This window comes from Chinchilla lanigera, unplaced genomic scaffold, assembly GCF_000276665.1.
Source record: "Chinchilla lanigera isolate Chin_1 unplaced genomic scaffold, ChiLan1.0 scaffold00059, whole genome shotgun sequence".
NCBI lineage: Eukaryota > Metazoa > Chordata > Mammalia > Rodentia > Chinchillidae > Chinchilla > Chinchilla lanigera.
Window position 1 is genome coordinate 280110 of NW_004955460.1, and position 27147 is coordinate 307256.

The window sequence follows — 27147 nt, forward strand, 5'->3', positions numbered from 1 at the left end:
GTTGGTTGCCTTGAACTCACTAGGTGGCCCAGGCTGGCTGATCCTCCTGCCTCAGTCTCTTGAGTGCTGGGATTACAGATGTACACCACCACGCTCAGCATATTTTTTTTTTTTTTTTTTTTTTGAGATGGGGATCTTGCTAAATAGATAAATTGCCTGGGCTGGGCTGGAATTTGTGATTCTCTTGCCTCAGCCTCCAGAATGCTTGGATTACAGGAGTGGGGCACCACACCTGGCTTACTCTGTTCCTCATCAGAGTGGAAGCAGCCGTGTTTCGAGTCAGTGTCACAGATTCTGCCCCTCCTCCTAGTCTTGGGCCAGCTGTGACTCAGAGCTGCTCATGGAATCACAGGATTGCAGAAATGACAGGAGCCTCAGAGAAGAGCTAATGAAACCACTTAGTGGAAGGGAAATGAGGCAGGGAGACAGGTGACAAAAAATGAAGCAACGGAGGCTTAGAAAAGTCGGGACAGCCACTGTGGAAGACAGGCAGTGTGAGTACACAGTCCTGATTCCTCCTCCTCCCCTAGTTGCCATTTCTGTGTCCTCCAGCACTTCTGTTGTATTCTTTCACTGCTCAGTAAACAAGGAGCACACGCTAACCCCGTGTGTCCTCTCAGAAGGGTTCACCAGGACCGAGTACTACCAGATGGCGCTGGAGCAGCTGCACAACCACCCCGAGGCGCTGGAAGCACTGGGCGCGCCCCTCCAGGTGCACCACCTGCCGGTGCTCAGCAGGGACCACCTCGTGGACATCGTCGAAGCCCGGGTGCGCACTCTTTCTTGTCACTCAGGGTAGCTCCTTTCACAATGGGCTTTTAATACATAGAAAACTCTGTTTGTGTTCTTAGGGAGTCATTTCACATATTTTTCTTCCTTTGTCGGGGACAGATGAGGCAGGGAATGCGGTGGATGTCACCATCTTGTTGGATTGAAGGTAGAGGAGTGAACAGTGGCCTCGGCCACCACTTCAGCTCTGATTTGAAATATACCTCTGTCCAGTCCATGCCTATCCAGATGCAACCAGCTTTCACCTTTCCTTTCAAAATTTGTTTATTTACATTGCCTTCATAATGCCAGCCCATTCTGCAATGCTAAGTCTTATCTTTTTGTATAGTTTGGCTTTGAATGTTAAATGAAAAATACTTAAATGTAAAATACAGCACATAGTTCTGTTTAGTCAACTCTCGAGGTGTGGGGTGTGGAGATGCAGGAGGCCTGGGGACTGTGAGCGAGCTGAGGGTTTGAAATTCCAGAGCAGGGGCCAGCAAGCCTTGTGGCAGAGATGTGGGCCTCACCTGAGCGTTTAGAGCCTCACACCTGCTACAAAGGCTGGTTCCCTACCTGGAGGTCCTGCAGGGGAAGCAGTAGGCCAGGCAGGGCCAGGCAGGTAGAGCACTTAGGCTGGGTGCTTGCACTATGGTGGCAGGAGCCTGGGAATCACTTTAAGGACAAGAATGAGATGTTTTGATTGACTTCCTTCCTTTCTTCCTTACCTCCACCTCCTCCCTTTCCCCCCAACTGCCCTTCCTGACAGTCTCCCTCTGCTACTCTTCCCCTCCCCAATCTCCCTCTCTCCTCCCTTTTCCCCCCTTTCCCCTTCTCTCCCCCCAAAAAAGCCTGACATGGTTGCTCATGCTTATAATCCCAACAGTCAGGAGGCTGAGACAGGAGGGTTGCCTGCAGTTTGGGGCCATCCTGGGCTACATACTGTATTGTTAAAGGGCAGCTTGGAATATATAGCAAGATCTTGTCTCAAAAAAACAAAAAAAAGACAGTAAAAAAAAAGGTCCTAGGTTCCATCTCCAGTATCACCCCATCTCCAAATCTCCAAAATTAAATCCATACAGAAGGGAACCTTCACAAACTTGTTTTGCTGAAGGCTGGGTTGTATTTACATATACAGTAAGCCACATACATCTTGCCATTGACTTTAACACCTTGCAGCCAGTTTGAACACTGGACTGTCCCATTGGGCAGCTTATGCCCCTGTTGGTACAAATGGATCTCATCACTTTCATTGGTCTTTTTACTAATAAAATTAATAAAAAGCTGCCAGAAGGGACAATCATGCATGACCACCAGTGGTTCAAGCCACCCCAGCAGTGAGACATACGAATGACAGCCCACTATGAAAATCTCCAATCATCTGTAGGCTACAGATGCCTAACATCAATGTAAGTGGTATTGATAACTGTTACTTGGTGTCATGCAGGGTTAATGACAAGAAAAACAAGCTGTGTACAGGTTCATTTTTAAAAATATTTTTGATCCTTTTTTAGTTGAATTTGTAGATGTAGGCCCTGTGGATATGGAGGTCTTACTTTTTTGTTTTGTTTTGTTTTGTCTTTTTCCTTAATGCCTATTACTTTTTTTTTTTTTTTTGTTTTTTTTTTGGTTTTTCTCCGGTACCGGGAACCGAACTCACGACCTTGCGCTTGCCAGGCAGGCGCTTTGACGCTGAGCTAAATCCCCAGCCCCCTTAATGCCTATTATTTATGGTCCAGAACAAAATATGTTCCAATTTGCTGGTGATACTCATCCACCTGTTTTGTTTTTTCGATGGTACCACTGCTAGGTATGGTTGCACGCCTGTAATCCCAGCTGAGGCTGAGACAGGGGAATCACTGCGAGTTCAAGGCCAGCTTGGGCTACATAGTGAGTTTGAGGCCAGCCTGAGCTACACAGTGAGACCCTGTCTCAAAAAACAAACAAATAATCAAAAAAGTCCTAGTGATAGAACTAACACTCAGCTACATCTGCAGACCTTTTAAATGCTTTTTTTTATTTTGAGAGAATGTCTTGTTAAGTTTCTAATTTACCCAGGTTGGCTTGGAACTTGCAGTCCTCCTGCCTCAGGCTCCCAGAGTGCTAGGACTACAGGCGCATACCACGGCACCCGCCTAGTTCCCTTTCCATGGTGCACTTTTGATCTTTGTTCTTTTCCTGTTTTATTATGGAAAATTTCAAACAGAAAAGACAGTTTACACTGTGAGCACGCATACAGCACCATGCCTCTTCATCGGGCTGTATCCTTGTTCATGAATCTCTTACTTTGATGTATTACACACTAGCCTTCAAACATCTGTGCACTGCACTTTTAGCACATATACACGTAAATCATGAACCAGAGTTTAATACACATTTTTCGAGGTAAAATGATGTTCTGTGAAGGACACACATCCACGTGTCCTGCTCTGTGAGTTGTAACAAATGCCCATGGACACAGCCTGTCCCGTGCCACCAGGCCTCCTTCAGGTCTTCTCTCCCATCTCCAGCTCCACCCAGCTGATCACTGCCCATGTTTTTGCCAGCATCGTGTCACTCGATCTAGACCTTAATGGGAGTGGTGTAATACCCTGTCGTGCTGGGTTCCTCGGCGTGTTTGACACTCGCCTGCAGTGCGGCACGCGCAGGTGGTTTCCTGCTCTCCGAGGTGGACCCTCGTGCTGCTGGAAGTGCTAAGTTTGGCCGCCAAGGTCTCTGTGTAGACAGGAAGGACAGCCACTGATCTCACCAGGTCTCCCAAGACTGTGTGGAAAGTCAGGTGGATTCTCCAGACACTCTGGCTCATCCCTGGATACTATGGGTGTGGCTCTAGAAGGTACATTTGACATCTTTTGAGACAATAGCATATCCGGTGACATCTCTCCTTTGTGTTTTTACGCCCCGCAGCTGAAGATTCCTGTCTCCGGGCCCAAGGCAAAGGGCCATCTCCTCACCCAGTCTACCAGAAGCGCCCCCTTTCAGAGGTATGAGGGAAGTGTGGAGGAATGGCGGGCAGGAGGAAGGCCTTCCAAGAGAAACGCTGCCGGTTTCCATCTATATCTGTCTTAAATGACTGCAGTAATAAGAAGAATCAGCATTTAAAGCCTGAAGCAGAAGGCTGTATGGCTGGGCAGCAAGCCAAGGCTTCAGCTTTTAGCTCAGTCCAGACAATTTATCCAACACAATCTCGTGAATTGTCCTCTCCTCGTCCTGCTGAAGTCGAAGCACTTGACAGTTATAGTGGTCTAGGTCTACAATGATTTGATGCTGTGTTCAGTTTCTCCCTCGGCTGCCTCCGTCATTATAGATGAATAAAGGCATTGAGTCTGGCTCCGGTTATTCACTGGATTCTCTGCAGAGCCCTCCACCCCCTTAATTGGCTTTTCTTGTCTGGTTGCCAATAGCTACATCCACTCACTACCCCCACAGCCAGCCTCTCTCCGGGATGGGAAGTCTCTGGGATGTTTGCCGTTTCACAAGGATGTGTTTGAATTCCCAAGGACAAAAGCAGCAACCCCCACCCAGCTCACCCTGGGCTCATCGACCCCTGAGCCTGGGATTAGTGGAGGAGCTGGTGGGATAGCAGGCCAGGGGCTGAAGTCACTGTGAGTTAGGAAATGGGAAATAAGCCGCCCTCCCTCCTTCCCGATGCAGCGCCTTTTCTGTCAGCCAAGCATTGCCAGGCCTGCCTTGATTAAGTAACACTAAACATGCTATTATCACAGCACTGGGCCTAGTAACATTTAGGAACAACTTGAAGCAGTGCTCCTACCAGCTGCTTCTTAATCTTTTCCCTTTGGACCTGTCTTTTGCCCAGTGTCTCACTGATGAGAAGCCTCCATTCTTGCTTTTCCACAGGTGGAACCTTCAGGAGGTCGTCCTGGAGCTCAGCGATGGGCAGCGGATCCCTGTGTTCACGCACAGCAAGGAGGGGAAGTGAACGGAAGGCTCTGCACTCCTCCTGCCGACCTTCAAGCGTGCCGCTTCTCCAGCAGCCAGTGGGGTGACTGCTGAAGCGAGGTGGTTCCCATGTGCTGACGTGACCACCCCAAATGCCACTGTGGTTCATTTAATTCAACCACAAGGAAACTTACAATAAAGGTTTATATTTTTTCAGAAGTGCTCCTTATACAAAAGCAAAGCACAAGATAAAATAAACCCCTATCAGTAATACAATGTTGATTTCCACTGGTTCTTTCTTCTCCACTCCTCATCCCCTGCCTATAGCTTTCAGCTCCATGAAAAAGGTGAAGGTGTAGCCTGGCGCCACAGTATACACCTGTAATCCCAGCTCCTCAGGAGGCTGAGGCAGGAGGATAGAAAGTTTAAGGCCAGCCTGAGCAATTCAGTGAGACTATGCCTCAACAAAGCAAAGGAAAGCAAAAAGCCAAGATATTTAAAAGGGTGAAGGGCTTGGAATATAGCGCTGAGGGTCACTGGCACCACAGGGGCTTTGAAGTTTACCGATGTCAGACTGCTGAGAAAGATCAGCCCTTTTGGTTTGCTTGGCTTCCCTGAATCCCTGTTGAAGTAGCTTGTGGGAATTCTCAGTTGCTTTGGGATATTTTGTTTACTTTATTGTTATTTCTATTTCAGGCACCAACTGTCTGCCTTACTAAAGATTTACAAAATAATTGCTTTTATTCCAAACATTCTGAAAGCTTAAAAATGTATGTGCACGCATACATGTCCAAAGGGAATGTGGGAAAGATAAAGCTAATGGTTCTTATCTTTGTGCTTTCCAAACAGCTTAGTTGCATGCAGCACTTGAGAATCATTTCCTCAGCTTTTATTCATCTTAGGAGAAACAAGCTGAGCATGTATTTATTTTTTATTTTTTGCATTTTTTATTGGTACATTTTAGATATACATAACATTCATCATAGGGAATTTGTATCGGTACATGATATCTTAATTCTTTTTTCCCGTTCTCCTTCCCTCCCTTCAACCCCTCTTCCCTTATTTACAAAGCTTTGTTTCCTTTTTTTTTCTTGCCCCTTTTTTCCTTCCCCCCTCCCTTGTTCCCCTTCCCATTTGAACATTTTCTTCCCACTTCCCAAGATCTATTTTTGGTCCTTATATTTTTGGTTTCTCACACCAGTGAAATAGAGTATTACAAAGTGTGTGTCTGATTTATTTCACTTAAGAGTATAGTTTCAAGGTCCATCCATTTAGCTAGAAACAGCTCAAGCTTATCCTTCTTTTAGTAGAACAGTACTCCATTGTATTAAAAAAAAAAAAATCTGCTTTATCCGATTCTCAGCTGATGGACATTGGGGCTGTTTCCAAGATTTTGCTATTACAAAATGTGCCGCTATAGTCAAGCATGGTGGTGCACATCTGTAATACCAGCACTCAGGAGGCTAAGGCAGGAGAATTGCTGCAAGTTCAAGGCCAACTTGGGCTACACAGTAAGTCTAACGGCAAGCTGAACTACACATTGAGACCCTGTCTAAAGAAAAAAAAGTACATAAACTGTGCCGCTATAAATGTCGTATGCATATATCACTGGTATGATGCTTTTAAGTCTTTCGAGAGATACCAAGAAGGGGAATAGCTGGGTCAAACGGAACATCAAATTTTTGAGGACTCGCCACACTGATTTCCACAGTGGTTGTTGCATCAATCTATACTCCCACCAGTGGAGTAGAGGTTCCTTTTCTCCCACAGCCTCACCGGCATTTGTTATTGGTTGATTTCTTGGTAATTCCCACTTTCTGGAGTGAGATGGCATCTCAGCATTTGTTTACATCTCTCCAATGACCAGGGATGTTGAACATTTCTTCATATATTTATTTGCCATTTCTACTTCTCCTGAGAAGTGTCTGTCCATTTCAGATGCCCATTTTTGGATTGGGTCTTCAAATTTGGAGGAGGGTCTGAATTTTCTGGATTCTTTATATAGTCTTAAGTATTAGTCTTTTGTCTGAAAAAGAGCTGGCAAAATTTTTTACACACTAGGGGTTGTCTCTTCACATTGGTTTCTTTTACTGTGCAAAAACTTTTTAGTAAGATGAGATTCCAGTTGGTAATTTTGTGATAGCTCCTGTGAGAACAGGGTTTTGTTCATAAAATTTTTTGCTGACACCAATGTCTTCAAGAGTCCTACTGATTCTGTCTTCCAGCAGACTTAGTGTTTGTTTTAACATTTAATCTTTGATCCATTTTGATTTTAGTTTAGTGCATTTACCCCCTATTTTTATCAAAGAGCTGTTTATACAAATTTGCCTCAAATCGTTTTACTTCATTTAGGACTTACCTGAGACAACCCGTGGCTATGGGTTTTCACTGAAAACTCTGCTACTGGGACAGAATTTCGTTTTTCCCTTTCACAGCCTGTTTACAAATGCTGTTTCTGATAAAACTATACAAGTGAAGTCAATTTAGTGGGAAAACAGTGCGACCGAACTGCCTCACCCACCCCATGCAATGGCAGATGGACAAGAACAAGTCACTGGCACATCTGTGTAAATGCTGACCACACCACCTTGCACGTAGCTTAGAACTGGGCAGGCACCGTCACTGTCATGATTTTCACATCAAGAGATTGGTATCTCTGAAGTAAGAAGTAAGTCCTTCTGGAATAGTGTACTTGCTTAATGCTAGGAGCCTTGTGTGACCCCTAGTTCAGAGGACAGGCAAGGGCCCAGGTATATGCACACAGTGCACAGGTAACATACAAGCTGCACTCATGCAAATTCAGCACTCTGAGGAACCTCAGACCTCATTGTGTGAGAAGGATTTAAGTTATGCAGGATACACTTTCACGTGTCCTATTTAAATAGGAATTTACTGTTCACTCTGGGGTCTCAATGCCAGTGAAATGTTCAATCTGATCCTAACCAAATTTGTGTGTGTGTGTGTGTATGTGTGTGTGTATATATATTTATGTGTTTGGGACTAAACCCAGGGCCTTGCATATACTGTAGTTGTGAGCTATACTCGCTCTGCAATAAGCTGTCTAACAATAAAATATCCAAAGTCAGTTTTTTGGTGGACAAAATAAAGGTTTACAATACTTTGTAACTGGTCCTAGTATAACTTAAGGGTTATAAGAAATAACGGAACTATAGGCTTGGCAGCCATCATGACTATCCTTTACATCTCTTCCTCCTCTGCTTTAGGTTTCACTAACTGTGGGACAAAAACAATAGCTTCTTTTCACTGCCCAAAGCAACCATAGTGTTTATGAGATCACAATGACACCTACAAGTGAACAAAACTGAGTGACAAGTTGGGGGGTGGCAGGGAGTAGCCTGGGAAAGAAGGCAGAAAAGGATGGTGTGAGGAGGGAAAAGACATGCGTTAGTATCATCAGATGACAGAACAAGAACCAGAACAATTTCAGAGATGGAAAATCACCACTTCTCTTCTGAGTGATGCTGAGGGGAAAAAAAATTAGCCACTGATAAATTATAAGCATTAGGCAAAAACAGACACAATACAAAGAAACCAAATCCACTCAATGTAAAGTAGGTATATTTTGTAAGTCTCCAACATTTAAAGGTATCTACTGAAATTAAAATCTTGTCCTCCCAAACAAATCCAAAATGAAAAAGTGTATCCATTTCAGTAAATACATATATGCAGGTATAAGTGCACACGAATAATGCAAAAGAGATTTACTGGAAGTGTAATTTTGGCACTTTTACTTCACTTTTTAAAGTAAATACAAGTATCTTTGTACACAAGCTCTCATTCTAGAGAAACAGGGTGTTAAAAGGTACAAACATCTCTCTCCTTAAAAAGAACACTGAAACAGATAGCTTTACCTGTTAAATTCTTGCCTGGCAATTTTATAAACCTGTTTTGATTCACTTAACTCCAAAAGTTTGACAAAATTATTTTTTTTCTATCGGTTCTTCCTGGCTACCCACTTCCCGTATACATACATTTGGCCAGAGGTCCATAAATAATATTAACATTTCAATGGAGAAATCTTAAAGTTCTAAAGGGAGATATAGCTCAGTAGATAAATTCTCCTGGAATTTCTTGCAGCAATGGTTCTTCAAATTTAAATCGTTTAGAAATGGCTTTTTGCTCCATTTTCTCTTTTTCAGACTGTCTGCATTGTCCTAGAGTGTATGAAGTAACTACAATTAACTCCTCCGTCACAAGGGATCCCTCGGATTCTGGCTTCTCGGCATCTTCATTAATTGCAGCCACAGAATCACCTTCTTGGAGGATGTTTGCTGCTTCTACTGTTCCTTTCAGCTTGTAAGGACTAGGAATACTGCTTGGTGTCAGCCAGGGGTGTCTGAGACATTCCTCAGCGGTGGCTCGATCTCTGTATAAAGACATTCACACATGTGACAGCATTAAACTTCAACTGAAAAGTCACAGCATACGGTCCTGTACTTATTGTGTCAAATTTTGGAAAGTATAAGGAGTTGGCAAATATCTTTTTGTGCTTCCTGAGTAGAATCAGCAGTTCTAGAGCTTGAGTGCATTCCCTAGAATGTTGAAAAAGTAAGTAAGGTAACTCTCAAAAGTTCTTTCGAGCACCCCAAGAACAGGTAAAAAATATCTGTTAAGGAGTAGCTGTCATTTCACTGACAAATCCAGAATAGCAAGTGCCTTTCCCTGCATGACACATCTGCAGTTACACAAGCTGACTAATTTCAATCCTGTTAGACCGAGGCGCAGGTCACATTTTCTAGGAATATGTTCATTTTGGGCAGTTTCTTTCAATAGACCTAATAAGCCAAGAGGTTCACCTAGTTTCATATCCACACGTTTGTGTCTTCACTTTGTGGTTTCAGTTGTGGAACTACTTTTGCTCAGAGCAGATCACTCAAAACCTAGCTGGGAGTGTAGCTCAGGGGCAGGGTCCCCAGCCCCACAGGTGAAGAGAAATATTAATACTTACTCAGGTTTCTTAAGTAAAAGGCTCTTGATGAAGTCTACTGCTGACTCAGATACACCATCAAATTCTTCCTCAGAATAGCTTAAATTCATCTGTGAGATGTTCAAGAACGTTTCTTGTTTATTATCGCCTAAGAAAGGCGATACTCCTGTTAGCATGACGTACGTGAGCACTCCAATGCTCCTGGGTCAGAAGGAAAGTGTGAGGGCAGTTAGTACCAAATTCATCTCTGGGAACTACTTTCACTGACTTTTCAGAAATAACACTTACCACATATCTGTTGCCATGCTGATAGGATCATAACTAAGAATTTCAGGAGCTAGTTGGAGAAACAAGAAAATACTTAGTTTCATAGAAAAAAATTTCCCAATATGCTCTTAGAGATAAGTGATGAAGTATGCATTAAAAACTACACATAACTATTATCAAGGTTTGACCTAAAATGAAATAATATCATGAATTAGTATGAATAAAAAAATCTTTTCTCCCCTGTTTTTTTTGAGACAAGGTCACAGTTCAGGCTGCCTTTACACTCACTATGAACCCCAGGCTGGCCTAGAACTCATGGCAATCCTCCTGCTTCAGCCTCCCCAGCGCTGGATGAATAGAAAATCCTTACTAGATGTTTGAAATTAACTTGTTATTTTTCATACTTCCACCCTCATGGTTGACCCTTAACATCTAAACAAATATTTGGATGAAAAAACTCTGTAATATAAAGAGACAATTTGGCACCTTTCTGTTCTCCCATTTTCTGTCCCGTCAACCACATCCATCGGAGAGCGGCTTTCAAATCAGAAGTGCATCCCTGTCTCTTCATCGCCACAGCCCAAGCCTAGTGCAAGACACTTTCCCCTCTCATCTGGGCTTTCGGTGGCTGCTCTCACCCTCTGGTCTATTACTCACATCCACCCTCCCAGAGAGGGTCTTACTCTGTAGTGCAAGCTAGCCTTGAACTCACTATCATTTCCACGCTGATCTCCGAGTGCTAGGATTACAGGTGTGCACCGCCACGCCGGGCTCCAAAGTGAGATTTTACAATGCACATTCATTAACAAAATGTCAGTCAACAGGGCTATAAAAACCACAGCTTTCATAAATAAGGAAGGGAAGAAAGGCTGAGGGGAGGGGAGGGAAAAAGACTGAAAAAATGAATTCAGACATACTATGTACAGGTATAAATTTCGTATGATGAATGTGATCATTATATATGGCAAATATGTACTAAAAAAATAAAACAAAATTTATAAAAAGAAAAAAACCCTAGATATTCTCAGAAGACTGGAACCACAAAGGCAATAAAGTTCATCTATAGAGTTGAGAAAAATAATCTGCTCTGATAATACAGTGAGTGATACCGTGATTGCTGAATGGCTCCAAGCTTGAGCTTTCCACTACTTGAACAGCAAACAGCGAAGTTAAAAAAAATGTGCTCAGTGTTTGGAACTTTGCTCCACAGTCAAACTGAAAATCCCCCTTAAAAAAACCTTTACAGGTGGAGAGTGAGTTATGCAGCGGGTCTCACTGCGGACACAAAGGGGTGGCACTTCAGTCTAAGCACCGTTCTCACCCAAATTTTCGTGAAAAAAAGACCAAGGGAAAAGACCCCAGAAAGTCTAGCGGCAGCAGTCTTTAAGAGACTCTCCTTCCAAAAAGTAACACTTCTCGTCTGATCTCTCTCCAGCTTTCAGTACGCCAAGAAACCTCCAACTCAAGGGAAAAGTACTATACAAAAATTTTGAAAATTTTATTCACTGTGTTTTGATATTTAATGAATTAGTACATTAAATAGCATTTATCGTTCTCCCTGGCTCCTACCTTCACTTTCTGCTTCCTTTTTTTTTTTTTCCCTCTTTTTGATACAAGGTTTCCATATGCAGTTTGGGCTGGCCTTGAACTCACTATATAGTCCAGACTAGCCTTGAATTCGCAATGATCCTCCTGCCTCAGCATCCCCTGTACTATAGGCATGCACCACCATGAAGGCTTTCTTCAACTAAGATGATCATGGGCTTTTTATCCCTGATTCTATTTATGTGGTATTTTATGTTTAGTGATTTTTGTGAGTATACTGAATGATCCTTGCGTCCCTGAAATAAAACCAAGTTGACCATGGTACATACACTATTTTTAATGTGTTCAATTTGGTTTGCATTAATTTTCTCCCTAGTTAATTAAGGATCTACTGCAGGACTTTAACACTTATTTACTGTACTGCCATCCACGAATGGCTTTGTTTTCTTTGACTCAACCTGCCTTCCTGAGTCCTCTGAAATACCCTTTGTTGAAATAAATTCTCAACATCCTCAGCTCCTGTTCCTGCACCTCCCCTTCTGAAAGGAGTCCTGCTCTCCCTAGCCTCTCGCTCTTCATGAGCCTCAGGTCACAGCCATCCCTCCCCTCTCAGGTCTGCCAGCACCCTAGGCAACTTCCCACTGATGTCCACAACTCCCCCAGCCCCAGGCCAATGACTCTGGACCTCTGGCCTGAAGAACTGCCTTTCTAGACCTACGGCCAAAGCCCCACAATCACAAGGTGCTGTTTCTCTGGTCATAACTTCTAAATCATTCCATGGGCATATGCTTCATTTTTAAATCAATCGAACTATTAATCCTTCAAATCCCAATTTTCTTCTGGTCAATAAAAAAGGCAATAGCTTACTTCTTTTTTACCCAACCTAGACGCATGGTGCATCACTCCAGCTGTTCTTCTATGTTCAAGCTGCGTTTTATGTCAGTGACCTCAACCTGGCATGATCCCAAAGGCCTGTGCTGCTTCATACTCTCGGAACCCCAGGATGTGGTAATTACTTTATTATCAACTGGCACTTCTTCAAAGGCTTTTACTTGTCTCCTGTTCCTTTGTTTGCCTTTTGCAGTGCTAGGGATGGAACACAGGGCCTTGCATGTACTAGGCAAGCACTCTACACTGAGCCACATGCGGAGAGACAAAACCTTCAAACTTTCTTAGCCCTGAGGCTGGATGTGTAGCTTGGAGGTAAGATGTCTTCCTTAGAAGGCACAGGTCCTGGGTTAGATACCCAGCACCAAAACAAAAAACATTTCAAAAATCACATAAAATTTTAAAAACAAACTTCCTTAGTTTTATATGAAGAGGATCACCAATTTGGTTCCTTACTCTTAAAAGTTTTCCATCCTTAAGTTTTAGATTTAATGTAAAGGAATAAATCTCCGGTAATAGAACTTCCATATAGCAAAGGCCCTATGAAGCAGGCCACAGATGAGCTCCTTAATGAAGGTGAGGCCTATCTCCAATAGAAAACCATCCGTTCCTCGGAATACTTACCCACATATTCAGGAGTACCCATAATTTCCCGAAGCTCTTCACTGTCCTTCATTATTCTTGAAAGGCCAAAATCAACTATCTTAATGTCACCCAGTGGAGATTCACTCGTCAACAGAATATTTTGAGGCTAAAAAAACAACATGAATATCCCCAAAGATTAATAAAACCATGATCAAGTACACAAAAACATGTAGCCCATAAAATACAAATTCCATCTGTGAAACTGAGACTGTGGAATCAAACAGTAAGCAGTTGTTCATTGAAGAACTACTTTTATGATATACTTCCTATGTGCAAGGTAGCAGGCTTTGTACTCTCTTGTATTTTTAACCTCTTCCCCTATACAGCTTTTCTCAGCATATAAATACGCTTCTATCCCTAGCTTAAAAACAAACCACTGCACTTCTAATGACTATCTTCGAAGATCCTGAATCTCTTCCTAGCCAGCACACTCACTCCCTGCTACTCCCTTTTTGCTTAGCTTCTTGAAAGTGTGGTCAAGTGCACTTGCTGTCACTTTTCAATTCAACTCAGTCCACTGTATGCCTACTAACCTGCCCTCATAAGGTCAAGGTAACTGTTAGCTAAGACTCAGAAAATGCCGCGGATGCCTTTCAGGCACTATTTATGCACTGACTTCTGTAGCACTGTGTATGGTGAATCGTCTCAGTATTCTTGCTCTCCGCCTTTTGTGTCTCCCTTCCAGAGTGCTTCCTTCTTCACTCCATAGATTCTGTATCTTTTTAACTTCTTTCCCCTCCCCTCTTACATCCTGGTGCTGCCGAAGGTCCTGCACTGGCTGGCTCTCTTCTCCCACTGCTGTGCACTCTATTTTCCAGCACAGACATCCACTCCTAATGCTTCGGCCACTCCCATGCTGACGACTGTACCACAGCCTCGACCCCACCACAGGACAGGTCTTCAGTGCGGTACACTTGGAGGAAAGGGGCATCACCCCCAGCTCAGTAAACCAGTTCCGCTCTTCTGTGGTCCTGGCAACCTCAAGGCCCGAGCACAAGGTTCATCTTAAAGTGCTCCTTTATTTTCCATCATACTTCACATTCTGTGAGGTCACCAATTATGTCAGTTCTACTTCTTAACACGTTCACAGCAGGGCCTTAGTTTGTATCTTGCTACCAGGCGGTGTGAACCATCACTGCTGGAACAGGCGTAAGTATCCCATCTGGCAACTTGTTATTATTTTATTAGTAAAAAGACCAGTAACAGTGATTAGATTTGTGTGTACCACCAGTAGTACGAACTGCCCAATGCGACAGTTATGCAAAATCTCCATGTCCCCAACACTTAAAGTTTGGGCTTTCCTTATTTGTTACCCAGAAAACTCTGGTAGCCTCCTGTCTATGGTTTCCTCCCCCTTCAATCTATCCTCCATTGTGTAATTATACTCATTCCTCCGACTGGGAAACTGGTTCGAGAGCCCTCTGTGCTTATCAAAGCCTATAGATGCTCAAGTTCCTCACATAAAATGGTGTAGGACTTGCATATAACTTATACACACTCTAAGTGTATACTTGAAATCATCTCTAGGTTACTTATAATTCCTATGAACTATAAATGCCATACAGTTATTAGACCACTATTTAGAAAATGACAAGAAGGAAGTCTGTAGCTGTTCAGTACAGATGCAATTTTCTCCCCAAATATTTCTGACCTAAAACTGGTTGAATTCACGGATGCAGAGCACATGAATGCAGAGCCAGCTGTTCTCGTCCCACATTCAAGTCTGATCATGATGGGTATAAGGTCACTGTTCATCATCAACAGACATTCAAACGGGGATGGGGTGAGGACTGATACGGTGATGGCCAAGGGCTGCCCAAGGCACGGAATTAACAAGGTTCATATCCTTGAACTTATTTTTACCCAGTGTAAAATTATCCAAGACACTTTCACAAAAAAGTTAAATAAATATATTATGGACTAGAATGTAAAATCATTTGAATTTTTAAAATATAAGATTCAAGAGGAAAGTTTGTATTCTCAGAGGAAGTCCCACCTAGATCTCCAGACACCTCCCGGCCTTGTTCACCTCGGCTCAGTGAAACTCGGTCTCACTGGACATTTCTCAGCATGTCTCTCCTCTCACAAGAATGTCTCTGCATGCAGCCCTTCCTCTGCCTTTCTTTTTTCCTTTTTTGGGAAGGGTCTTGCTATGGAGTTCAGGCTGACCTTAAACTCACTATGTAGCCAAGGCTGGCCTCAGACCTGCAGTGATTCTCCTGCCTCAGTGCTGGCATTGCAGGTGTGCACCGCCATGCCCAGTTTTTTTCCTGTTCTTTACCCAGTATCAACCTAGTGTGAAGACCTAGAGTGGTAATAAAGCAGATAATCATGATTTTCAACAATGTGTAGGGCTGCAATATGAAAAAGGACATTGAGGCATAGGTCCTTCCCTTTAAAAAATGTCTTACTCTTGACCTAACCCTCCTTCCCTCTTCTGTTATAAAGACTCATATACGTTTATCAAGGTCTGAATTCAGACAGAAAGAAAAGAAAGAATCTACAGCTTTAATGTGGAAAGGAGTCACAGTGCCAATCACTGTTATTACCATGGGCAGTGCCAGGCACACAGAGATGTATTTTCTGGATGAGTGAACAGGAGAAATATACCTACAAAAAAATGAAAAGAATATCTATTTTGTCTCAGAAATGATGGCAGCATGAATGGTAGTACTAAGGAATCCCTACTTTACAGAGCTGCTAATGAGAGGAGGCAGCGTGCCTGACCCCTGAACTGCTCCTTGGCTTCTTGTTTCCGGGAGACTGCTCCTGCCATTGGGATGCATCTGCTAAGGTCTACTCCAGAACCAAGCTGATCAATGCTGGCACGATGCTCTTGAGCCTCCAGAACTCTGAGTTAAATAAACTCCTATGCTTTATAAGGTACCCACCATCAGGCATATTTTATTATAGTAACAGCAAACACTGTAGTACATTATTTATTCAGGAAAAAAAATCTATGCAGAACTTTCCCTACCCCTAAACTTTTAAAGGCAATTTTAGTTTTACCCTGTTAATAAGATATTATAATTACAGTACAATAAAATGTTAATTCTTTAGGCAAATTTGATGGCAAGAGTTTGACACAGGGAGATATTCATCACTGAACATATTTTGCCCCTTCTACACACAAAATGCCAAGTAAAAATGCTACCACAGGAGAAGCACCAGGTTTCTTGACATTCACTTTTTATACTGGTCAGCTTTTCTGTTGTTGGGATCTAATACCTGACACTCACAATTTAAAAGTAGGAAACGGGTCATTTGGCTCAGGGTTTCAGAGAATTCAGTCCATGGTCAGCTAGTTCCTAGGCAGGAACATCACGGTAGAAGGGCATGGTAGAGCAAAACTGCTCAGTTTATGGTGGCCAGGAAGCATAGCAGGGAAACAGCACCAGAGAGGAAAGGGTGAGGGACCATATTAGACCCCAAGGCCACACCTCCGTGACCCACCCAGACACACCCAGTACTGTGCTTTACTAATCTAGGGAGCTCCCAAACCAATCAAACTGACAACTAACTGCCACACTAGTGATTAGTAAACATACACATTCTGTAAATGTTTCTAAATACCACTGGTTCCCTTAAATAAAGTTTAAATGCTATTTGGGTCTGCAGTTAGCTCTGTTTGAACTTTGCTAATTATTGCTTCTTAGACTGTAATATGGCCTATGTTAAATGGGATTTCCTTCAGTCATATTTTGTCTTTTCCATTTTCATGAACTTAGGGATATACTTTTGTGCACTCCTAAATTTGTATCTGCTGCTTCTTAAAGAATTTCCTATGTTCAATTTAAGGTACTTGTCTGAGAACCTTCAGTGAGTGATCCATTAAGCATCTGCACTGAAGCCAAACAGTATTTCCTTTAGTGTTAATATTTCTGTTATGGGGTAACTATAAATTTGTGATAGAAATTTCCAATGGAGAAATGGGAGACTACACAGCCTATTAACTTAAGTTTACGTATCAGAGTCGTTAATTTCCAGAGTTAAAATGTACAAAAATATACCAAGCTTTAAAGCATTGTGGGAAAATAATCTTTTTTAACAGCAATATCTTCAGTGAGAATTTATACTTATAATGTTGACTCAGAGAGGTCAACTGGAAAGAACCTTTTGGTGGAAATCACGCCCCTCTGCACTGCTGCCACACCAAGCTCATCTCAACAGGTCACTTAGAGACATGAGCCCTCAGCAGTTTCCATAGAGACTGAGTGCATACACAAGGACTGTGAGGGTGGAAGAAAGGCTCCGAGCTTCAGACCACCCTTTCTTCTAGTTCCTCTGGGTACAGGAAACATGGAGAGCCCAGCTGCCAACATCAAAGGCCCATCATCAACATGAAAGGCCCATCATTGTCATCAAGGCCTCTATTAAATCTGGAAGGAATTGTACAACCAGAGCACTGGAGAGAAAGGAATATGATTTACACTGAAGGTATTGGGAGAAAGGGATATAATTTCCTCATATAAACACAGTTGAGCTGTATATTCATGAACTTAATATTCACTTTGACTGCTTTCAAGTGACATCAAAGATCCATGACACATGGTGTTGGCAACCTGTCTGACTAGCTACCTAATTAGTTCCTGAATAATGGTCACAGGTTGAGCTGTCATAAATTGAAAGCTCATTTCCTACAGGTGCAATGTTGTTTAATTGGGGTTTGGTTCCTAGAAGACCTTGTATATTGTACAACTAGTAGAATATTATAAAAAAGAAAACTGACATGATTTATAAATTTAAGTGTAAAACCAAGCATGAAAAAAGCTACAACATAAACATTTCTTTGGGAAATATTTTTGTATGTCTTAGTTACTTCCTTATAGCTGACACAAAATACCCGACACCAAAAGTTAAAAAGGGAAATGTTTATTTAGCTCACAGTGTAGAGGTTTCAGTTCATAATTGGCTGGCACCAAAGCAGGGTCGCTTGGTAGAGGAGGATTGCAGAGAAAAAACCAGTTCACGGCAAGCAGAGGACAGCAAAACAAGCAACCGACCTTAACAACATCCTTCCGTCCCTTTTACCTTATCCCAGCCTACTCAGGGCAGGTAGCACTCACACCCTTGATCCTAGTACCCTTGACCCTCCCCCTGCACCATGAATCAATTCTGGAGTCACACACTCTAGATTCAGCCAACTTCTAAAAAAGCCCCACCTATGACCACACGAGGCTTTGGGGGAACACGTAGACACAAGCCCTAACACTGTATGACTGATACTGAGAAAGACTTCTTAACTGGAGTGATGACTGCAAAGGCTGTAGCTGCCTGGTCAATATTCTCAAAGGCAACACAGGGGACAATGTTTTGCAATGAAGATCCTTCAACTTTTTAAGCATATGAGAAACTGAAGGGGCAAAGCAAAGACCAATCCTGTCCTCCAACTGCCCATTTTATGAAAGATTTTAAGCTTGTGACCTTTAGCTTTAATATCCTAGAACTACATGTGGATGCACAAATATCCACACTAGCCTTCAAAAAGTGCCACTGTGAATATCATGTGGCTACTGTGTTGTGACTGTCCACGACAGCCATTGTACTACAAAAACAATCTAAATGAGCATCTTTCGGAATAGCATAACAGAGCTTTCAGACTGTTGTCCTTCCCGTCTTCTGTAGAGAACTAGTATGTAAAGGGATATCTATTATCCTCCCACCTGACTTCAAATGGGACATGACCAAGGCTACTCTGGAAGTCAAACTCCAGACTGTACATACTGTACTTCCTTGACAGTGTTCCTTTGCGCACTGTTATTTACACAGGATGAGGTAGAATGTGTGCTACAGCAGTAGTTCTCCAAGTAGCCCCCAGATGGGAAGCAGCAACATCACCTGGCCCTACCTGCATAAGAACCTCTAGTGCTGGGGCCCAGTTATTTATTTATTTATTTACTTTTTTATTTATTTAGTAATTTATTTTTAGAAGCTCTTCCAGGTGATTCTGATGTGTGGCAGAGCTGGAGAATCACTGCCATAAACATCTACTTACTTCTAGAGGACCCCCCAGAGCAGAGGCCAAGGTGCAGCAGACGATGTGCAGAGAGATGAGGATATAGATCAGGATAGAAAACCTAGTTGGGGGTCCAGTGGCCTCAATGTTCTGAGGCTGTCTCCTTAATCCCATGGCTGATAAGGTTATGCTTGTAAGCGGAATAAAACAGGAACTACAGTCACTGTGGTACGTTCTATTTGACTTTTTCATCTTCCCACAGCTATATGTGGACTTTGATACACAAGTAACTATCAAGAAAGCTACAGGGATCTCAAGCTTTTCTACCATAGTCCCCTCAGGGAATACACTAATACATGAATATTCACCCATAGTGAGTATTTACTGTTTGCTTCCTAAGTATCCATTTTCTGTCCTTCAGAAACAGAACTGGCTGGAGAATGACGTGGGCCTGGCCAATGGAAACCCCACATCCCCCAGGACACTTAGTTCCACATTGATCCAAACTGCTCTAATTAGCATGAATCTCAGGCCTTCTGAAAGGAGCTGTGAACAAAGACCAGCTCCCTCCTGCTGAGTGCACGCAGTTCTGAGGTAAAACAGCAGCATTCACCTCAGCCTACTTTCTGCGATTCTGAGAATGCAGAGCTGAGCATGAGGACTGGCAACGGTCTTAGAGCCTTGAATATTGGAGTAACTGAAGCTTCAATTATCCCTGTACTTTTCTGTCAATAAGATGTTTATTTTTGTTTATGCTAGTTTTAGCTGGTATTCTGATTACTTGAAAAGATCAGAAGTGATACACTGTCCTTTTTCTCTCCTTCCCCCCTCCTCTAGCACTTTTGACACTTAAATGAGAAACTGTCTTTCATCTCTTTCTCATTTACTTATTCCTGCCTGCCTAATTTTTCAGAACACTCCTTTTCAAATAGTCCTCCACAAAAACCATCTGTCTCCTTATGGCATTTAAAACTCCTGAAATCTGTCACTTTCTCAAGATAATCTCTTAATTCCAGAAAAACTAGTTATTTTTCCCCAAACAAAGGACAAGTATTTCTAACTCTCATGAGATAATTTGCTCATTCTTCTCTACTTTCTAAATCCTAACTCTTTATTAATGGCTACCTCAAGTACTATTTTCATCAGGAAGACTTCACCTATTCCAGGAATATTCTGAGTTCTATTTTGGGAGGATTTGTTTTATCATTTATCTTCTACATACTCACATGTACATTATCTCCCTGATAAAACCAACTCATTGGAGGATATGAGTCAAGACTCAATTCTCGAAGAAAATCAGAAGAGCAAAAGCAATCTTGGGCAATAAGAGCAAAGCAAGAAGCATAGCAATACCTGACTTCAAGTTATACTACAAAGCAATAGTGATAAAAACAGCATGGTACTGGAACAAAAACAGGTATGTGAATCAAGGGAACAGAACTGAGGATACATAAACTTTCTCAGACACACTTAACTATTTGATCTTCAAAAAACTGGTTTATGAAAAGCCTATTCAACAAGTGGTGCTGGGAAAACTGGTTATCTGTGTGCAAAAGATTGAAACTGGACTCTTATCTCACATCATTTACTAAATTAAAATCAAAATGGATCAAAACCAATCTGTATTAAACATTAACATGAAAATATTAAACCCACTGGAAGATAAATTAGGCAAAACACTTGAAGACATAGGTACAGGAAAGGATTTTCCATACAGAACCTCAACTGCACAAGAAGCAATAGCAAGAATCAACAAATGGGATTATATCAGACTAAAGAGCTTGTGCATAGTGCAAGAATCAGTGAGCAAACTAAAGATGCAACATATAGAATGGGACAAAATGTTTTCTAACTACTCCTCAGACAGAGGGCTAATATCTAGAATACATATAGAACTCAAAACAAACCACCTAAAATTAAAGATCCAGGAAATAAATGGGTAAGACAAATGAACAGACACTTCAGCAAGGAAGAAATACAAATTGTCAACAAATATATGAAAAAATGCTCAGCATCTCTGGCTATTAGAGAAATGCAAATTAAAGCAACGCTAAGATTCCATCTTACTCCAGAAAGAATGGCAATCATTAAGAAATCAAGCAATAACAAAATGCTGGTGAAACTGGTAAAACAAGAACACTCCTTCATTGTTGGTGGGAATGTAAACTAGTACAATCATTATGAATATCAGTATGAGATTTCTCAAAGAACTGAAATTAGAAATTCCCTACAACCCAGTGATCCCACTGCTAGGTATCTTCCCCAAAGAGCTTAAGTCATCCTACTACAGCAATACATGCATACCAATGTTTATAGCAGCACAACTTGTAATACCTAAATCCTGGAAACAGCCTATACCCATCAACAAATGACTGGATCAAGAAAATGTGGTATCTACATATAATGGAATACTACTCTGCTATAAAGAATGATGCATTTGAGACATTTATAGGAAAATGGATGCACCTGGAAAATATAATGGTGAGTGAAATAAACCAGATATACAAGCTTAAATACTGTATGATATCTCTCATTGAGATACTGTATGGTATCTTTCCCGCCACAGGAAAGTGCTTTAAGGGAAAAAGTACAAGAAGTGAGGAAGGGGGTCAGGGGAAATAAGTAGAATAGAGATTTGCTACATGCAAGAGCCTAATAACTTCAATTAATGTAAACATTATGTGCCATAGCATGAGCTAAGATTAATAATATCAACAAGAATAAAAAATGGGACAGGGGAACTGGAGGAGGGAGGAAGGGAGGGATTAAGAGGGAAGGGAAAGTGAATTAAAAACAAAGAAACAAGCTGTGGTATATACATGTAACCCCCAAGATGACTGTACAATGGATGAACTGCAAACATGTACTGATAAAATTTAAAAGACTCAATTCTAATACCCTTGTTATCTAATAAACTCATAAACTTAATATACATTTGGATAAATAGCTGCTAAACATTTTTAAATGGTGGAATATCAATTTTTTTTTTTTTTTTTTTAGCAATTTCAAATTGAAAAGTAACTCAGATCTTACCTTCAAATCAAGATGAACTACATCATGAGTGTGTAAAAAGTGGACACCTTCTAAAATCTGTCTCATGAGCCTCTGAACATCTTTTTCTTTAAAGGCTTCTTCTCGGTCTGCAACACACTGGTCAAAGATTTCACCCCCAGCAGCGCTAGACAAATTAAAGTAAATATAAATCATACAAAAGGAAACGGTGAATATGTACCATACAAATAAAGAGTAAACAAGTCACAGCCTGGTAGTGCCATGGTATAAATTTCAATCTGATGATCTGAAGCAAAGTATAGTACAGGCAGAGCCAGCTCAGTCCCTGAGAGATGGAGATGCACTGCTGCAGTACACCGTCCACACCTCTACACACGCAGGCCACCATATGCAGGGACACTCAAAACTGAATTCCTCAACTCAAACAAGGAACTGCACTTAGCTGAAAAAGTTTTTAAATCACAATTTACTGTCATTTGAGTTGCTTAAGTCATTACTATGATCAACGATAAAATTTAGGAGGGGAGGAGAGAAGAAGGAAGGGGATGTAACAAGAAGATGTGTTATGTACAGGTGCCAACTCCCCATGATGACTGTAATCATTACGTAATGCAAACATGCACTAATAAAAACAAAAATAATAATATAAAATGATAAAACTAAAATGGCCAAATGTAAAATTCAAACTCTAAGAAAACTTAATTCATTTCTTTACTACATAAAACAATGAACTCACTGGTCATGGAAATGAAAAAAAAAAAAAACATTAATAGATCAATTTACATAAATACAAGGATTTCTTGAACTACAATTTAAAAGCAATGTATTATTAGTCATTCCACTGTGATGTTTACCCACTCTGGCTTTTTATTTATGTATTATTTGGGTATGGGAATGAAACAGAATCCAGGGCTTTCATACTGAGCTACATTCCCAGCTGCTCCCCTCTCCCTCTGTGACAGGGTCTTGCTAAATTGCTAAGTTGCCCAGACTGGGTTCAACCTTGCAATCCTCCTGCCTCAGCCTCAGCATCAGCCTCCCAAAGGTTGTGCATCTCCACAGTTGTTTGTTTGTTTGTTTTTGGAGACAGGGTCTTGCTATGAGTTTAGGCTGGCCTTCACCTTACGGAGATCCTCCTGCCTTCAACCTCAAGTGCTGGGATTACTGTGTGCATCTCCACACCTGTTTTAACAAAGGGTTTCATTTTTGTTTTCTCAAGAACTGAAGTCATTCACATGTGCACAAGATATATTCATAAATGCAGTTTTCTGACAAAATTTCAAGGATGTACTTCAAATGCATACTACTATTAGGAGCTTTGAAAGCTATTTATGTGGTCAGTAAAACTGAACCCTTTTCAGTACAATGTGCAGTCATATCACTGTTTACTCTGCTTAAATGTAAGCTTTACACACTAACTGAACTAACTGTGGACTCGTGAGAGGAAGGGAACAAACAAGGAAGAGAGGAAGGTATGAAAACTACCAAACGGCTGGGCACATGCCTGTAATACACCTGTAATCCCAGCACTCTGCGAGGCTGAGGCAGAAGGATCGCCATGAGTTTGAGAACAGCCTGGGCTATATAGTGAGTTCAAGGCCAGCCTGACCTACGCAGACAAAAATAAAGAAAAAAATATAAAAAGACGAGGAGGAGGAGCAGGAGGAAGAAGAAGAAGAGGAAGAAAAGTACCAAGTGGAACTTCTAGAGGTTAAAAATATACAGTAACTAAAACAAAAAATTCACTGGTCTTCATAACGATTAAATATTGAAGAATCAGTAAATTTTAAGGCAAAACAATAGAAACCATTTAATGTGAAGTACAGAGACAGGGAAAAAAGACTGAACAAATATCAACAGTACCCCAGGGACATGTGGGACAACATCAAGCAGCTTAACACATAGTAACTGAAAAGAAGAGTGAAGGAGAGGCAGAAAAACCTTAGATAACCACATATTTCCAAAATCCAATAAAAACCATAAACACAAAGACCCATGTAGCTCAATGAACCCCAAGTGATACAACACTAAGAATACCACGCTTAAATTACTAAAAACCAGTGATTAACAGAAAAATCTGTAAAATGCCATGTTCACAGGGATACAAGACAAGAATGTCATACACAGACTGCTTGTTATTAACAATGTAGAGAAGAGGCTGGGGATTTAGCTCAGCTGCACAGCACCTGCCTGACAAGCACAAGGTCATGAGTTCGATTCCCGGTACCGGAGAAAAACAAAAACAAAAACAAAAAACAAAACAATGTAGAGAAGAAGATAGTATAATCACAGCTTTCAATGCTAGGGAAAAGGGTACCTAGAATGCAGTGTATGGGGCTGGAAAAGGATTGGTAGGAAACAGTAGAAAAAAAGTTAGCTGAGTACATGAGATGAAGGCAAAAGCAATGTGAAAAATCTTGACAAGGTAATGATGGCTAATTCCAAACTCTAAGTGTCTCATTTTCTGGAAGGTGCTCCCTAACCACCCAGGCAGAAAAGAGCAGCACAACACATGGCAAAGAGCAGACGCTTTGGGATATACACTTTATGACTAAATGTTGGCTCTGCTACTTGTGGTGTGATCTCACATTGTTCATTGCTCTGAGTTTTTTTCTCATACATAAAAATCTTACAGGATGCAGCTTAGTGGTAGAGCACTTACTTGTGTGGTATGCATGAAGCCCTAGATTCAATCCCTAGTACAATAAACAAACAAAACTCGTTTTAAAATGTATAAATCATACATATTAAAGCATATACTAATTAATAAACCATGTGTACAAAGTGAACTTAGCATAGTGCCCAGCACACAGTTAATGTTTAGCATATTAGAGCCCTAATACTTGGTCTGTGTTCACCAGCACCTAACAAGAATTTGTAGTGAAACGCCAATGTTGCTGCAATCATTTATATTTAATCTCCTTGCAAGAGTTTTAGCACCTGGAGGGAAGGGGCTATTTATTCTTACTTTTATATTATCAACACCTGTTAGTATCTAGTGCACATAGCAGGTGCTTCAGCAATGACTGATACAGTGATCATAACGTGCGTGTGTCCACAGCAACAATTTACTAATCTGGCTGAGAATCAAGATATCTTGGTATTCACAATATATCTTTCAAGACTTCTTTTTCGCAATTAAAACAATTACAATTAGACCACAAAAATTTTGGCCACATCATACTGACTGGATTCTAAAAATCGGATCACTGAAGCAACAGAAGCCATCAAAGGCTTCTAAGCAAGGGAATAATATCAGCACATCTATGCCTGTTAGCTAACAGCAGCAGAGAGGGACATCCTAGAGTGGAAGCCAGGGTGATCAGCTAAGCAGTTACTGAGAAAGTTCAAATGGGAGACTTGGTAATTCATTATTAAAGAACGTTAAAGGAGATAAAGAAATCAAGGACAGGATCAAGGTTTCTAGTATGGGCAATGATATAATGGGGATACCAATGGAAATGGTAACAAAGGAGAAACAAGCATTAGAAGGGCAATGCAAGTGTATCGATACTGAATTAATAATGATCTGCAGCTGGACACAGGCATATAGAGTAGGCAACTGGAACTTAGGAGAGGGGCTGAGGTTGGAAAAATTTGGAAATATCATGTAAATAACAGCTGAAGGTACACACAACAAAGATTATCATCCAAAGTTAAGTTTATTGAACAAAAATGTATAACACAATAGTAACACTGATAGAGCTCTGGGGAACACTCACATTATCCAGAACAGGGTAAAACACTCTGAAAGGAGGAAAAAAAAAAAAAAAACACCAACAAAAACAGGGCTGTAAAAGCCAAGGAAGTTGTAATTTCAAGAAAGAATTATATCTCATGCTTAAAGACAGTAAGAAGTAGAATACTAAAATGAGATTGATTTTGGGAAGCAGGGTTGGTGGCCTCATGAAAGTTTTAAAAGAGCAGATGGCATTATACTGAAAAGTGAATGGAGTTATTGGCACATGAACAGATGAATGGCTCAATGAAGTAGAACACAACTGATTAGAAGGTGAGGAAATAGTTGTTAATTCAGGCTATTCTTTCAAGAAGTACAGCAATAAAGAAAAGAGCAATGCAGCAAAGACAGCTGAAGAAGAGTCAAAGCTAAGAACCAGGAATTTTAGCACAGAGTGAAATAACAGAAGACCTAGGTAAAAACTAAAAGAGGTTTCACAACTGATTAAAAAACAAACATAGGTCCCAGAAAAGGAAGGATAAAAATTAAAGAACACAGGTAAGGGTTGCAGCCTTGAAGTTCAATTTTTTTTTTTTTTTTAAGATTTTTAAATTTTGGGGGGCAGGGAGTGTACTGGGAATTGAACTCAGGACCTTGTGCTTGCCAGGCAGGTGCTTATGCCACTGAGCTATATCCCCAGCCCAGCATTGGAAGTTCATAGTTCAATCTCCCTCAAACAGATGGGAAGGGTGTAAAGCAGTAGACAAAAGATTACCATCCTGGGTAAATGTATCTGACATTATATATGACAGCACACATGTGCTGATATAATTTCCTTGCTTAGAAGGCTTTGGAAAGATGCCAAGGGAGTCTGTGTCTGATGACCTAATTTTCTCCATGAAGGGGAGAATAGGCCAGGTATTTAATACAAGCTGGGAAGAAGGCGAAACAGTTAAGTGCAGTAAAGGTATTTATGAGGAATACAAGAAGATGATCTGGAAAATCCTTTCCAGAGAACCAGGCAATGCACATTGTCACAGAAAAGCAACATCCTATATGGAAATATAAACTACCACATTCAACCCGAGAAAGACAATACTTACTATTCCAGAACCAAGATCATTTCTGATGGAGTCTCATACACTTCATGTAAATTAATGACCCAAGGATTGTCTTGTGCTAGTTCAAGTACAGCAATCTCATGAATTATTTCCATTCGACAATCTTGGCCTTTTCTTCTTTTTCTCATGAACTTTGCTGCAAATTCTTTTCCAGAATCTTTCTTTATACATTTCCTCACCACTGCAAATTTTCCCCTAGAATTAAACAAAAACATTCACTGTGAAAAATAGCAACTTTCTAGACATGGTTAAGTTTTAATAAAAATTTCTAAATACATCAATGAATATTTAGAGTTAGCCCACTAATCACAAAAGTAACACATGTACTGATTTAAAGATTTATAAATAAAATGTAACTTGCAAAATTATAAAATCAGTTTTCTAAAAAGCAAATACTATGGTTTGAATGAGTCCTCCT

At 41.1% G+C, this 27147-nt stretch overlaps 2 protein-coding genes across 2 annotated transcripts in view; one reads left to right on the forward strand and one right to left on the reverse strand.

The window, feature by feature from the left end:
* The window catches only part of LOC102011844 (cytochrome c oxidase assembly factor 1 homolog), a 102276-nt gene extending 97332 nt beyond the window's left edge, over window positions 1–4944 (forward strand). The window contains exons 3-5 of the mRNA XM_005397712.1: window positions 621–769; window positions 3676–3752; window positions 4627–4944. Of these exons, the coding sequence (XP_005397769.1) occupies window positions 621–769; window positions 3676–3752; window positions 4627–4708 (308 nt within the window). The 3' untranslated portion in view covers window positions 4709–4944. The remainder of the gene's footprint in view (window positions 1–620; window positions 770–3675; window positions 3753–4626) is intronic.
* Window positions 4945–8225: 3281 nt separating this feature from the next.
* On the reverse strand, window positions 8226–26924 carry Stk17a (serine/threonine kinase 17a; the record flags this gene model as incomplete). Its single annotated transcript, XM_013521283.1, is given in 6 exon segments — window positions 8226–9055; window positions 9638–9817; window positions 9905–9953; window positions 12941–13067; window positions 21951–22095; window positions 26712–26924. Coding segments are annotated over 6 exon segments (1036 nt in total), but the record flags the coding sequence as incomplete, so codon positions are not given.
* Between the last annotated feature and the right edge of the window lie 223 nt (window positions 26925–27147).